At 22.9% G+C, this 14,600-nt stretch overlaps 1 protein-coding gene across 7 annotated transcripts in view; it reads left to right on the top strand.

Annotated features, from left to right (window-relative positions):
- Positions 1 to 14,600, top strand: part of LOC127284265 (kinesin-like protein unc-104) — a 32,395-nt gene that overhangs the window by 8,660 nt on the left and 9,135 nt on the right. For 4 of the 7 annotated variants that reach the window (XM_051309638.1, XM_051309636.1, XM_051309640.1 and 1 more), the window contains exons 2-17: positions 3,001 to 3,157; positions 5,962 to 6,044; positions 6,763 to 6,844; positions 7,475 to 7,820; positions 8,180 to 8,435; positions 9,345 to 9,502; positions 9,594 to 9,733; positions 10,318 to 10,449; positions 10,612 to 10,917; positions 10,999 to 11,139; positions 11,216 to 11,418; positions 11,503 to 11,620; positions 12,019 to 12,191; positions 12,274 to 12,452; positions 12,800 to 12,937; positions 13,749 to 13,886. In XM_051309638.1, the coding sequence (XP_051165595.1) occupies positions 3,058 to 3,157; positions 5,962 to 6,044; positions 6,763 to 6,844; positions 7,475 to 7,820; positions 8,180 to 8,435; positions 9,345 to 9,502; positions 9,594 to 9,733; positions 10,318 to 10,449; positions 10,612 to 10,917; positions 10,999 to 11,139; positions 11,216 to 11,418; positions 11,503 to 11,620; positions 12,019 to 12,191; positions 12,274 to 12,452; positions 12,800 to 12,937; positions 13,749 to 13,886 (2,693 nt within the window). In that variant the 5' untranslated portion in view covers positions 3,001 to 3,057. The remainder of the gene's footprint in view (positions 1 to 3,000; positions 3,158 to 5,961; positions 6,045 to 6,762; positions 6,845 to 7,474; positions 7,821 to 8,179; positions 8,436 to 9,344; positions 9,503 to 9,593; positions 9,734 to 10,317; positions 10,450 to 10,611; positions 10,918 to 10,998; positions 11,140 to 11,215; positions 11,419 to 11,502; positions 11,621 to 12,018; positions 12,192 to 12,273; positions 12,453 to 12,799; positions 12,938 to 13,748; positions 13,887 to 14,600) is intronic. The other 3 variants (XM_051309639.1, XM_051309641.1, XM_051309642.1) reach the window with 3 other exon arrangements.

Genomic DNA, 14,600 nt, shown 5'->3' with positions numbered 1-14,600 from the left:
TCTGACTAAAATCACTTTTACTACTTATATTGAATTTCAACTAATTAAAAACCTTTTTGTCTGACAAAAATTATTTTTACACTAACTTATAATAATTATTTTCAAAAAAAAGTTGTGTCTGACTATAATCACTTTTACTACTGAAAATAAATTAAAATCGCTTGTGTCTGACTAAATATTGTTTCCACTACTGATAATGAATTTCTACTATAATTAAAAAACTAAAAAAAAAGTTGTGTCTGACTAAAATTACTTTTACTACTGAAAATAAATTAAAATCATTTGTGGCTGACTAAATATTGTTTAAATCACTGATAATTAATTTCTACTATAATTAAAAATCTTTTGTCTGACTAAAATTACTTTTACTACTGATAATAAATTAAAATCGCTGGTGACTGACTAAATATTGTTTCAACTAATAATAATGAATTTCTACTATAATTAAAAATCTTTTGTCTGACTAAAATTACTTTTACTACTGATAATAAATTAAAATCGTTTGTGTCTGACTAAATTTTGTTTTCATCACTGATATTAAAAAAATAAACCTTTTTGCCTGACAATAATGACTTTCCCTACTAATAATAATGATATAAAAATTCAGTCTAACGAAATTTTGGATATTACTATGGTAAAAACACAAAAATTATACAAATAATTATTTTTAAAAAAAAAAATATACAAATAATTATTATTAAAAAAAAAAGTATACAAAAACATGATTTTATATTTTTTCGTGACATTTTGATTATATATCTCTCGTTGTTATTTGAAAATAAAAAATCCTGTCGTATGAATCATAAGGATATATTATCAGAATTGACTCATCCATTTCAAGATTTTTTTTTTATCCCCGACATTAACGAATGGATGCAATAGACAAACGCCTATGGCATTCTTTTATCTTCATTTCTATATATCAGAAAAAATCTTAAGGTCTTTTATATATAATAAATTCTATTGGGAGTTAAACATTAAATCTCTCTTTTTACATTCTCATTTTTATTTAACAAAATAATTTTTCTTTTATACATAATCTTAGATTTATTTATTTATTAATAATCGACTAATAACTAAATAATCTACATATAAATTAAAACTCTTGTATTTAATTTAATAAAAAAAAAGAGAAATAAAAGTCTGGTTTATTTTTATAATATAAAGAACACTTCAGTTTCATTCATTTCTAAAAGTTTAAGTAGTACAAACTATTTTTATATCCTTTTCATTCTAATCCTGAATCGATCAGTAAAACAAGTTAATCGTATCAAACGTACGTTCTTCGTCCTTGATCCATGTGCGTCAGAAAATATTTTTCCTTTTTTCAAATAAGAAAAACGTAAAAAAAAAATTCAATGCACTTTTCAAAATTATGACTAAATTCTTTAATTTTAATTTTTTATTTATTATTTTTATTATTTTATATAATGTAATTAAAGGCGCATTGCCTCCTTTACATGAGGGTTATGTCCTTAAAAAACTATTCACATAAATAATTTTTTATTTTCTCTCTAAATCTGAATTAGTAAAAATGTTTACTAATTTAAATTAGTGACTCACTTTTTGCTTTAGAATTAGTTTAATTTTACTAATTGTTAGTAAAAGTTACTAATAATTAGTAAAATTTTACTAATTCAGAAGCAAAAAGTGAATCACTGAATTCAAATTAGTAAACATTTTTACTAATTCAGATTTAGAGAGTAACTAAATTAGTTACTAAATTACTAAAAGTTACTAAATTAGTAAAATTTTACTAATTATTAGTAAAATTTAACTAATTTAGAAGCAAAAAGTGAGTCACTAATTTAAATTAGTAAACATTTTTACTAATTCAGATTTAGAGAGTTATAATTTATTTTAAATTAAAAATTTTTAAATAAAATATTTCAATATTTTGTTATTATGAAATTGAAAAAAGTTAATTAATAAATAAATTAACAATTAAGGGAGATTATTCCTATCGAAATAATGATTCTATATTGTCTCTGTGAAGTTTATATACATATAGATATATCAGTTGATGAGATTCGATTTAAACGGTTACGTGATGTTAAAATGCTAATGAAATTATCGTTTCTGTTTAGTGTAGCGAGTGTTCCTATAATAAACTGGAGAAAAACTTTGCAACCTTTTATATACAAAGACTCACAAAGTCATTTTACTTTTACTTTAATACTTATATACTTAATAGACATTTTATGAATCATCAAAAGAATTTTTCATGACATAAAACTACTTTTCACTAGGTTTTACAAATTTTTTTTTTTTCTCAAAAAATTGTTTTGAACATTTTCTTTTTTTTTTGTATTAATTTATATTTTTCACATTTAATTTTCTAACGTCAAGAGAAAAGATTTATTTGTCTCAGAGACAAATAAATATTTTTTTTTTTTTTTACACGCCACAGCTAATTTTTTAGCAGCTCTCACAATAATATTTGTAGCAAATTTTTTTGCTTTTCCAATAAATGGAAAGGAAAATATTTTTTTGAATTTTTTTTTGTGTATATAAAAAAAATTGTAGCCTTTTTATTCAATGAATGGTTTTGAAAACAAAAAATTGGTTTTCTTAAATTTTAGTGTAAAATCATTCGAGCGAAATGAATTTATCTTGTAATAGGTTTCTGAGTGATCTCAGGGGGATAAACTTGGTTAACAAGATAATTCATTATACATTCTCGTATATATACACAACAACCCTTCTCTCACGCATTCTCAAACCTGAATGAATTATTGTATCGTTTAATTAGTTGACAATTAGATATATATATAGTTGACATTTCAAAATTAATGCAATAGCTTAATTGAAATTATCAACTTAACTCTCAAAAAATAAATCATATATTGTCCTTTATATAAAATTAAATTTTAATTTACAAAAAATTGGCAGAAAATTATTTCAATTGAAAAAAGTTTTTTTTAAAAAAAAATTTTTTTTTATTAAAATATATATATTTATTCTAGAAAATTTAATTTGTATGTTTTTTTTAAATTTCAGTGAGTGATTGAAAAAAAAGATTTCAGTATAGTGGATTAAAAAAAAAGAAAAAAGAAGATGTCGTCGGTGAAGGTGGCGGTGCGGGTTCGTCCCTTCAATAACCGAGAGATATGCCGCGAAGCACAATGTATTATCGACATGAATGGAAATACCACTTGTAAGTATAATTTTTTTTTTTACTATTTGTTAAATATTATATTTCTTTACATTTTAAAATTTTTTCATATAATTATAATTTTAAATCAATTTTTTATTATTATTTTTATTTTTTTCCTTCGTGGAAACTCGTTAGAAATTCAAATATTATTATTTATTTTTTTAATATGATTAAAAATATAATAATATAAAAATAAATAATAATTTTGAAAATATAATAATTTTGAATAATCAAAAAATAATCAAATTATTCATTGAATATAATATAAGTTGAAATTGTCAATAATATATATATATATATATATATATATATATATATCTGGAGAAAGAGGGTAAAAAGAAAAATAACTTGGATGCTGCAAAACTGGGAATGAGATCGATAATCCGCATCCGTGACTCACCAAAATCTTTTTATTATATGATATTCTCATATGTCTTTCATTCATAGATACAAAAAAGGACAGTAAAAATTTCAAGTTCTTTTGCTTTCATTTTTCTTAAATATATTTTTTTTTTCCTAATTTGAAAATTTTCAACAGAAAATTCATTCAAAGTAATTTATTTTGAAAAATTGAAATTTTTCTTTTGTTGCATTTATTTTTTAAAACAAAAATTAATGGAAACTCAATATGAAAGATTAAAATCTATTCGTGAAATATTTTTTAAAAAAAATATATATATATAGATAAATTTTACGAATTATATAAATATATCAGACAAAAAAGCCTTATATGATATTTTATATAACATTTATAATGTTCAATACATATATATATATATATATATATATTTATTTATTTTGGATATTTGATTTAAATCTGAGAAAGGTTTATAAAATCCTTTTTATTTATAAATCAATTTAGTGAAAAGTTTATTTTTTATGTTTTTATCTTATTTATAAAGGAATATTAAAGTTAAACTTAAAATAAACTATTATTATTCTTAACATATAAAAATTAAATAAAACAATTTTTTTTTGTAACTAAAATATAATATTTATTTAATTTTATTAATTCTTAATTAATTTATTTTTATTTATTTAAATAAATTAATTTAATTTAAATTATTTTATTTATTTAAATAAGTTAATTTAATTTAAATTATTTTATTTATTTAAATAAGTTTAATTTTAATTTAAATTATTTTATTTTATAATTTATATTAATTAATTTTATTAATTTAATTAGAGAAACATTTCTACAATTCAAATAAGTATTTATAAATTTGAAGATAGTTTTTTAAAAAAAAAAAATCAGAAAACCATCAGGAATGTTTATTCAGGCAGGAAACATCTCTTTCACGACCTCCGGTGACTCATCGCTCTCAGCATCGATTTTTCATTTGACCCCGGCGCCTGTCTCCTTTTTCGCGAGTCTGCAATCCAGTATATACATATATATATATAACTCGATTCTTTCTCAATATATGGTTGGAAAAATTTTTTTTAACTCTTCAAAAATTTTGTTTCATATAAAAAAAAGTGTGCGGAAAAAAAATTGATGAGAAAATATTTATATTTTTTTAACCTTTTTTTTTTGTAATTTTTCTATAATTAATCACACAGGTTATTGCGTTTTGTTTTCCTCTTTATAGAGAAAACTATATTTAAAAATCGTGGGTGTTTTGCGTACACGTTTTTGTAAATTTAATATATGTTTATATATACACCTACACGGGTTTTTTTTTCAAAAGCAACTTTAACATTACAATTTAATTTTTTTTTCTTTTTTTTTTTTTTTTTTTTTTGAAAAAAGAAAATCTTTGTTATGGAAAAATTATTATAGAGGAAATCGATAAAGTTCGACATACATATATATTAGTTATTGTTAGCGCACACAGTGGTAAAATACGCGTTTAGTCAGACGTCTCTCTGAATTTATTACAATTGGGGTGTTACTTTTTCAAATTATTTTTCGTATATTAGCAGGTAGAATGTTGAAAAAAAAATTTTTTATTTCGTTCACAAAAATAATCATGTTACTTGTCTATTTTTTCAATAAATATTTTTGTTTAATTAAAAATAATTTTTCAATAAATATTTTATTTAAACAAATTAATTTTGAAATAAATTTTTAATTTTTAACAAATAATTTTTAAATAAATATTTATTCTAATTAAATAATTTTTATTTGAATCAAATAAATTTCATTTGAACATTTATTTTATTTATTTATTTGAATTTATTATTATTTGAATCAAATAAATATTTATTTAAATCAAATAAATTTTATTTGAACTAATAATTATTATTTGAATCAAATAAACATTTATTTGAACTAATAATTATTATTTGAATCAAATAAATATTTATTTGAATCAATAATAATTTTTGATTTGGAATCAATTAAATTTTTTTTATAATATTCAAATTTAATTTTTTTCAGTGTAGAAAAATAATTTTCTAAAACGTAATATCAGATTTTATATATATATATATATATATGAGACTATAAACTCTATGATCGATTTCCGTGTCGAGTGCACATCACTTTGAATTAATATCACAGTTCTTGGATATGTTTCACATCTGAGAATATGTCAGACTGTGATAGATATATGGAAAATATATAATGTCCTATTTATATATATATATATAGATATTTGAATCTATTCAATTTCTCCGTTTTTTTTATGATAAATTTTCTATTAATTTTTAATAAAAGATTAGCAATTTTTTTTTCTAATTTACAAATTAGTTTTTTCTAATTTTTTTCTCTAATTTTTAAATAAATTTACAAATTAATTAAAATTTTTGTTTTCAAAAATAATTGTTTTATGTAAAAATAATAATTTTTCTTGTTACAGCCATAACAAATCCAAAAGCACCACCAGGAACTAAAGATGCGATTAAAAGTTTTAATTATGATTATTCTTACTTCTCTATGGACGTAAGTTTAAAATCACTTTATTGTATATATGACGGAACTTTGTTTTTACTATACTAATAAATAAAAATTCGTATAAATTTTTTTGGAAAATTTTTTTTCTAATTTAAAAATCATTTTTAACTGCTGACAATAAAATTCAAAACTGCTGTATCTAATTATTTTATTTAAAAAAAAATTAATTATTTAATTAATGTAAAAATAAAAAAACTAATAGTTTTTGTCATTAATTTTTAAATTGAAAAATTAAATAAAATGTACAAAGAATAAAAATAAAATGTAGAAAGTAATTTACAATTTTTTTTTCTATTTTAAAAGTTTTTTTTATGAAAAAGTTGTTTCTTCAATGTCTAAATATTTTTCACGTCTATTTCATTTTTTAACAATAAAAATAGTAAATGAGAGATAGAGAGAGAGAGAGAGATAATATATATTGTAGAAAATTCGAAACACGTAAGACATTGAAGTGTTTGCAACTTTGTCTGTAAAATATTCAACAAAATACATTCGCTCGATATCCCACTGGATCTCGACTCAGCCAAAAAATACTGAGCTCTCTTTTCGTTTTGTCCAGTTCAATTTACTATATTTGACTTTATTTTCAACTCTACAATTCTTAAATTCTCTAGAATTTTCCCATTAATGTTATATAAATCTAATTTATTTTTTTTTCTATTTTCAATAAAAAAACAAACAAAATTAATTAAATTTTTTTTTACAGTCAAACGATGTTGATAATTATTCATCACAAATTATGGTCTACAAAGATATTGGAGAAGAAATGTTGGAACACGCTTTTGAAGGTAGGAATATTTTCAAAAAAAAAAATGAAAAAAAAAATTGTTGAGCTAACCCTCACAGCACCAGATATCCTAGGATATTCTACAAACATCCCTTGGATATCCTAGGGATACCCCAGGGATATTCTAACGATACTTTAAAGATATCCAAAGTAGCGGCGGTTAGGATATCCTAGGGATATCCCAGGGATATCTAAGGATGTCCCTAGGATGTCCCAGGGATATCCTAATCATTTCCACGGATATTTTTAGGATATCCTGTGGATATCCTTAGAACGTCCCAAGGATATCCTCTGGATATCCCAAGAATATCCCCCACGATATCACTAGGATATCCCAGGAATGTCCCAGGGATATCCCTAGAATATCATCAGGATATCCCAGAATATCCTAAGTATATCCCCCAGGATATCCAAAAAATATCCTACGTAACGGCGGTTTGGATGTTCTGAGGATATTCTCAGGTTATCCTATGGACGTTTTCAGGATATCATACATTAGTTTAGGATATCCTGATGATATCCTCAGGATATCCTTTTGTTGTGAGGGAAGGGATTTTTTTTTGTCTTTATCTTTTTATTTTTCTCACGAGTATTTTTTTTTCTCCAAAAAAAAAAAAAAAAAAAAAAACAGGTTACAATGTTTGTATATTCGCCTACGGTCAAACTGGAGCTGGTAAATCATATACAATGATGGGGAAACAAGAGGAGGGACAAGAGGGAATAATACCACAAATTTGTAAAGATCTTTTTGGAAAAATCACATCAAATTCAAATGAACAATTAAAATATTCAGTTGAAGTGAGTTATATGGAAATTTATTGCGAGAGAGTTCGAGATCTTCTTAATCCAAAGAATAAAGGTAATCTCCGAGTTAGGGAACATCCCCTATTGGGTCCCTACGTTGAGGATCTTTCTAAATTGGCTGTGATGTCCTATCAAGACATTCATGATCTCATCGACGAAGGAAATAAAGCCAGGTTTGTGCGAAAATTTGCATTAATTTTAATTAAATCAGATTTAAAAAAAAAAATTATTATTTAATTATTAATTATAAAAAAAAAATACCAGAATTTTCACTGAAACTTTAGTAGAAAAAAAAAATATTACTAAAAATTAATATTTTATTATTAAACTAAAAAAAAAAATATTACTAAATTTATTATTATAATTTTTAATTATTAAACTGAAAAAAAAATATTACTAAATTTATTATTATAATTTTTAATTATTAAACTGAAAAAAAATATTACTAAATTTATTATTATAATTTTTAATTATAAAACATTAAAAAAAAAATAATAATGAAATTTGATTTTTTGATTTTTTTTTTTTAAAGAACTGTTGCGGCTACAAATATGAATGAGACCTCAAGTAGGTCACACGCTGTCTTCACAATTTTCTTCACACAACAGAAACAAGATTCCATCACGGGATTAATAACAGAAAAAGTCAGTAAAATTTCTCTTGTGGATTTAGCTGGTTCAGAAAGAGCTGATTCGACAGGAGCAAAAGGAACGAGATTAAAGGAAGGTGCAAACATCAATAAAAGTTTGACAACACTTGGAAAAGTCATTAGTGCACTTGCTGAAATTGTAAGTTTTTTCTTTTTACTTTATTTATTAGAAGAAAAATAAAGAGAATTTATTCTGGTATTTGCTAAATTGACGCTTTTCCATTTTGCAATCTTCTCTCAATTTGGATTAAAAAAAAAAAAAAATAAAACAAATAGGCGGTAAGTTTCCTTTTGCTTGCTAGATTGATAGTTTTTTTTTCTTTATTTATTTATTTCTGAAATTAATTTTTTTTTTTTTTTGAAAATCAATTTTTTTTTCAATTTCTAAGAAAATAATTATTAATTATTTATTTATTTCTGAAATTATTAATAATTATTAATTATTTATTTATTTCTGAAATTATTAATAATTATTAATTATTTATTTATTTCTGGAATTATTTATTTGGATTATTTATTTATTTCTGGAATTATTTATTTGGATTATTTATTTATTTCTGGAATTATTTATTTATTTCTGGAATTATTTATTTATTTCTGAAATTAATTTTTTTTGAAAATCAAGTTTTTTTTCAATTTCTAAGAGAATAATTATTAATTATTTATTTGGATTAAAAAAAAAATAAAAAAAAACAGGCGGTAAGTTTGCTTTTGCTTGCTAGATTGATAGTTTTTTTTTTTTTTATTTATTTATTTCTGAAATTAATTTTTTTTTGTGAAAATCAAGTTTTTTTTCAATTTCTAAGAGAATAATTATTAATTATTTATTTGGATTATTTATTTATTTCTGAAATTATTAATAATTATTAATTATTTATTTGGATTATTTATTTATTTCTGAAATTATTAATAATTATTAATTATTTATTTGGATTATTTATTTATTTCTGAAATTAATTTTTTTTGAAAATCAATTTTTTTTTCAATTTCTAAGAGAATAATTAATAACATATAATATAATAATTTAATAATTCAATTATAATTATAGGCTACAAAAAAGAAGAAGAAAGCTGATTTTATTCCGTATAGAGATTCTGTATTAACGTGGCTCCTTCGTGAAAATTTGGGTGGTAATTCGAAAACGGCAATGATTGCTGCAATTAGTCCCGCTGATATTAATTATGACGAGACACTTTCAACTCTAAGGTATTAAAACTTCATAAATAAATTTTTTTTTGTAAAATTTGTCGATTTTTTTTTTTTTTTAATTTTTCTTTTTTTTTCTTGACGCATACAGATACGCAGACAGAGCGAAACAAATTGTTTGCAAGGCTGTTGTCAACGAGGATGCAAATGCCAAACTCATCAGAGAACTCAAGGAGGAAATTCAAAAACTTCGAGAGCTTCTCAAACAAGAAGGCATCGATTATCATGAGGGTGAGTTTCGAAAAAGAAAAAAAAATTCCAATAATTTTCTTAATTATTTTTCAAAACAAAAAAAAAATTTTTTTTTTGAAGAATCCTCTTTTTTCTGTTCTGGAAATTACAAAATTGATAAATCAGTTTCTTCAAAAGAAACTGAAAATTTTTTCTAAATTTTAGAAAATTCGCCTTAATAATTTTGATTTCTATTTTATATCAAAAAGGCATTAAAATTATTGTCTTTCAGTATATAGTTAATTGAATGAAATATTTGGCTCCCCCTTCATTTAATTATTATTATTATTATTATTATCAGCCGTAGTCACAAATATTGAATTGAGAATTCAATTTGCCTCTGTTTCAAAATAAATTAAATAAAGTCTAGACTATAATGATTTTTTTTTTTTGTCAATTTGTAAAATAAATAAAATACCGATGGAATTAAGTTGATAACTGAATTATTTTTAAATTATTGATATAAAATTAAAAATCAGAACATATAAGTTATAAAAATTGTTTATTGAATTTTTTTTCCAAAAACGTAAATATAAAAATTTTTTTTTTAAACTTCTTTGTTATAAAAATTTATTTATTTCTAGGTGATGAAATTATTAGGTCGAAACGAGAGGGAGACACGAAGGAATCACGACAAAGGATTCCGTCTCATCCAACATCGACACTTGCCGAAGAAGCTGTTGAACAATTGCAAGCTTCGGAAAAACTCATAGCTGGTAAAATTAAATATTAATTAATTTCACATTTAATTTTTTTTTCATTTTACTAATAATAATAAATTTAAAAAAAAAAAATTAGTGTTGTTAAAATTTTTATCAAACTAATAAATATATTGAAATTTGGTTTTGATATTAAAAAAAAAATAATTTATTTTAAAGAACTGAATGAGACATGGGAGGAGAAACTAAAACGAACAGAAGCAATTCGCTTGCAACGTGAAGCAGTATTCGCTGAAATGGGCGTCGCAGTAAAAGAAGACGGTGTAACGGTTGGTGTATTTTCACCAAAGAAAACACCGCATTTGGTGAATTTAAATGAGGATCCATCGATGTCTGAATGTTTGATTTATTATATCAAGGATGGCTTCACAAGAGTTGGAAGTGCTGAGGCAAATATTCCACAAGATATTCAACTTTGTGGTCCACACATACTCAGCGAGCATTGTGTTTTCGAAAGTCACGAAGGTTCATTAATTTTATTTATTAAAAAATAAATTACAAAAAAAAAATTCAATTTTCTAAAATATTTTTCATTGTTTAATATAGGAATTGTCACTTTAATACCAAGAAAAGGTGCTCTAATTTACGTTAATGGCCGTGAGGTCACGGAATCCATAATTTTGAAAACTGGCTCACGTGTTATTCTTGGAAAAAATCATGTCTTTAGATTTAATCATCCCGATCAAGGTGAATAAAATTTTTTTCTATATTTTAATTTTACATAAAAAAAAAAATTTGAAAATTAAAAAAAATTCTCTTCTAGTTCGTGAACGTCGTGAAAAAAGTTCACCGGCAGAAACACCAGGAAATGGCGAAACTGTTGACTGGAATTTTGCACAAATTGAACTTCTTGAGAAACAAGGTATTGATCTTAAAGTTGAAATGGAAAAGCGATTGCTTGTTCTTGAGGAGCAATTTCGTAAGGAAAAAGAAGAGGCAGATCAACTTTTTGAAGAGCAAAGAAAGGTTAAAAAAAGAAAAAAAAATTGATTTCATATTTTTTGCTTTCAAAAAAAAAATTGATTTTAATTTTCAATTTTTTTGTTTTAGAATTATGAAGCTAGAATTGACGCTTTACAGAAACAAGTTGAAGAACAAAGTATGACAATGTCAATGTATAGTAGCTATACACCCGAGGACTTTAATAATATTGAGGAAGATATTTTTGGTGAATATATTATTAGAGTTTAATTTTTCTAATATTTTATTTTTGAAAATAATTTTCATTTATTACTAGATTTTTGTCAATTTTATTAATTGTTTGAGTTTTTGGCACTAATATCAATTTGCATGATTTGAAAATTCACTTTTTTTTATATCAGTTTCCATTAATCGCTTTGAATATTCAAATATTCATTTTTTCTAATTTTTTTTCATTTACATTAAATAATTTTCTATTTTTGTACTTTATTTCTAATTTATCTAGTTTTGAATAATTAAATTCTTTGGAAAAAGAGGATAATAAAAAAAAATTATTTAAAAAAAAAATTGCAATTTTCATTTTTGTGAAGATTTTTGCTTGGCTTATATTCTGACTGTTTCGCCTTGTGATGGCTTGAATTTCAGTCAACCCATTGTTTGACGCAGAGAGCAACTGGGGAGAACGGGAATTTCAGTTGGCAGCATGGGCATTTCGTAAATGGAAATATCATCAATTTACAAGTCTTCGTGACGATTTATGGGGCAATGCTATTTTCCTAAAGGAGGCAAATGCAATTTCTGTTGAACTTAAGAAAAAAGTAAATATTCCCAAATTTTTTTTTCTAATTATTATTTTTTTTTTTTTTGTGGCAAAAAAATTAATATTTTTGTTTTTTCAAGGTTCAATTTCAATTTACACTTCTCACTGACACTCTATATTCGCCACTTCCGCCTGATCTTTTGCCAACGATAGAAGATGAGGAAGAAGATGAGAGACCATTTCCGAGAACAATTGTTGCAATTGAAGTTCAAGACACGAAAAATGGAGCCACTCATTATTGGACATTGGATAAACTTAGGTAAATATTTTGTTTTTTTTTCAATAATAAAAGAAAATATTTACAGGTTGTCAAGAAAAAGAAGAAAGCGAATTTCAAATTTAAAAATTAAAAAATCTTTTTTTCACGCCTTTGAGGCTTTTCATGTATAACACAATTCATTCATGCTTTATAGTAGCTAGATTTAATTTCATAAATTGGTAAATTAATTTTTGATAAATTTTTCTAAATAAATGAAGACAAAAGAAAAAAAAAAATTCTCAAGTGACAATTCACAGTCGGTGTAAAATAAAAAAAAAAAAAAATTTATAATTTTCAAAGAAAACACTGTGAATGGACACTAACAAAAAATAAATGTTAACTTGTAGACAACGCTTGGAACTGATGCGACATATTTACAATGAAGATTTGAGTCTCAGCACTCTGGAGGTCAAAGAGGATATTTTCCATTGTCTTATGGTTCAATCTTGTCAGAAGTTATCGTTCGCAAATCTTTTGCCTTCGAGGTTGGTGCTGGGTCGCACGACATTTGTTTATCGTGCAGCTTTCGCGAATTTCCCGCAAAATCTCTTTTTCACCACCTCTTTTTTTTTCCCCCTCAGCTAATTCAGTGATTCTTAAAATAATAATCAATTCAAAAAAAAAAAAATAAATTTTGCTTAAAAAATCACTCGCATTTTCTCAATAAATTCATTTCAAGCACTAATTCAAAGCTTTTGTCGCTTTATCACTATTTCAGCTGTTTAAAAAGTGAAAAAAAAAAAAATAGAAAATTTTTCATTGTAAAACGTTTTTTGTCTGGCTAAAAACGAAATTTTACTGTGATTTAAAATATTAATATTAAATGAAAATATATTTATAATTCGGAGCTTCTTTTTGCCCATCATTTTTATCAAAAATCGCAAATATCTACATTTTATCGAATGTCATTAATTTGAAGAAAAAAAAAACGCTTTTATGGCTTTAAAATGTCTTATATTAAATCTAATTCATTATAATAAAAAATCAAAATTTTCTAAATTTTGTAAAAACTATAAATATTTTAATAATCACTTGCTTATATTCTGAGCTTTAAATCAAAGAGGAAAAAAATATCACAGGAAGCTTTTTTTTTTTTTTAATCAATCTAATCATTTACAAAAAAAAATCCTCTTTGGTGTCAATTTGAAATCTATATATAAATATTTGATGTTCACGAAATTATATTTCAATATTTATATAAAAAAAAAAAAATAATTGGAGTCAACGCATGTTTTCTGGTCTCGTGAATATAAAAAAAACCGTTGATAAAAATTTATTATTATTTTTTTTTTACAGACAGCGACTAGAATTAATGAGAGAGATGTATCACAATGAAGCTGAATTGTCACCAACATCACCAGATTATAATATCGAAACAATAACTGGTGGCGATCCATTTTACGATCGTTTCCCTTGGTTCCGTATGGTTGGAAGGTAATTCAAAAATATTAAATCCATCAATTTTATATTGAAAAAAAAAATTATTTATTTTAGTTTTTTTTTTGAAAAATATTTTTATTTATATATTTACTAGCAAAATTAAACGCGCGCAAGCCTCGGATTATACGACTTTTTCCGACTTTTTTCAAAAATACGACTTTTATCGACTTATTTTAATAAAATGCGACATTTTTTTTTTATATTTGAAAAAAAATGTAAATAAAATACATTTTTTTAGTATAAAATGTAGATCTTCTTCAGATCTTTTTCAATTCAATTATTTAACAAATTTTGAACTAAAATGATTCTTCACTAAATTAATTATTTTTAATAATTTTAATGAAATACATCACAAATTCAATTATATCAAAATTATTTTTCAATTAAAATTTTTATGAAATTTAACAATTGTTTATAATTTAAAAAACAAAAAATATCACAATAAAATTGAATTATTTTTTAAAAATTTCAATTAAAAATAAACTAAAATTCAATTATTACAAGAAATTTTAATTCAAAAAATCAATTAAAAATTCAATAATTATCAAAAATTTTCAATTTAAAATTTAATTATTTACCAAGTTTTCAATTTAAAATGAAATAAAATTCAATTATTTTCTAAAATTTCTATTCAAAATTAATTATCCAAATTTTCAATCAAAAATGAAATTAAATTAAATTATTATCCAAAATTTCAATTAAAATTTA

Source organism: Leptopilina boulardi, unplaced genomic scaffold, assembly GCF_019393585.1.
Source record: "Leptopilina boulardi isolate dan_hultmark-lab unplaced genomic scaffold, ZJU_Lbou_2.1 LbouV2_32, whole genome shotgun sequence".
NCBI lineage: Eukaryota > Metazoa > Arthropoda > Insecta > Hymenoptera > Figitidae > Leptopilina > Leptopilina boulardi.
The sequence above is the reverse complement of the archived record's forward strand: the minus strand, read 5'-3'. Positions and strand labels throughout refer to the sequence as shown.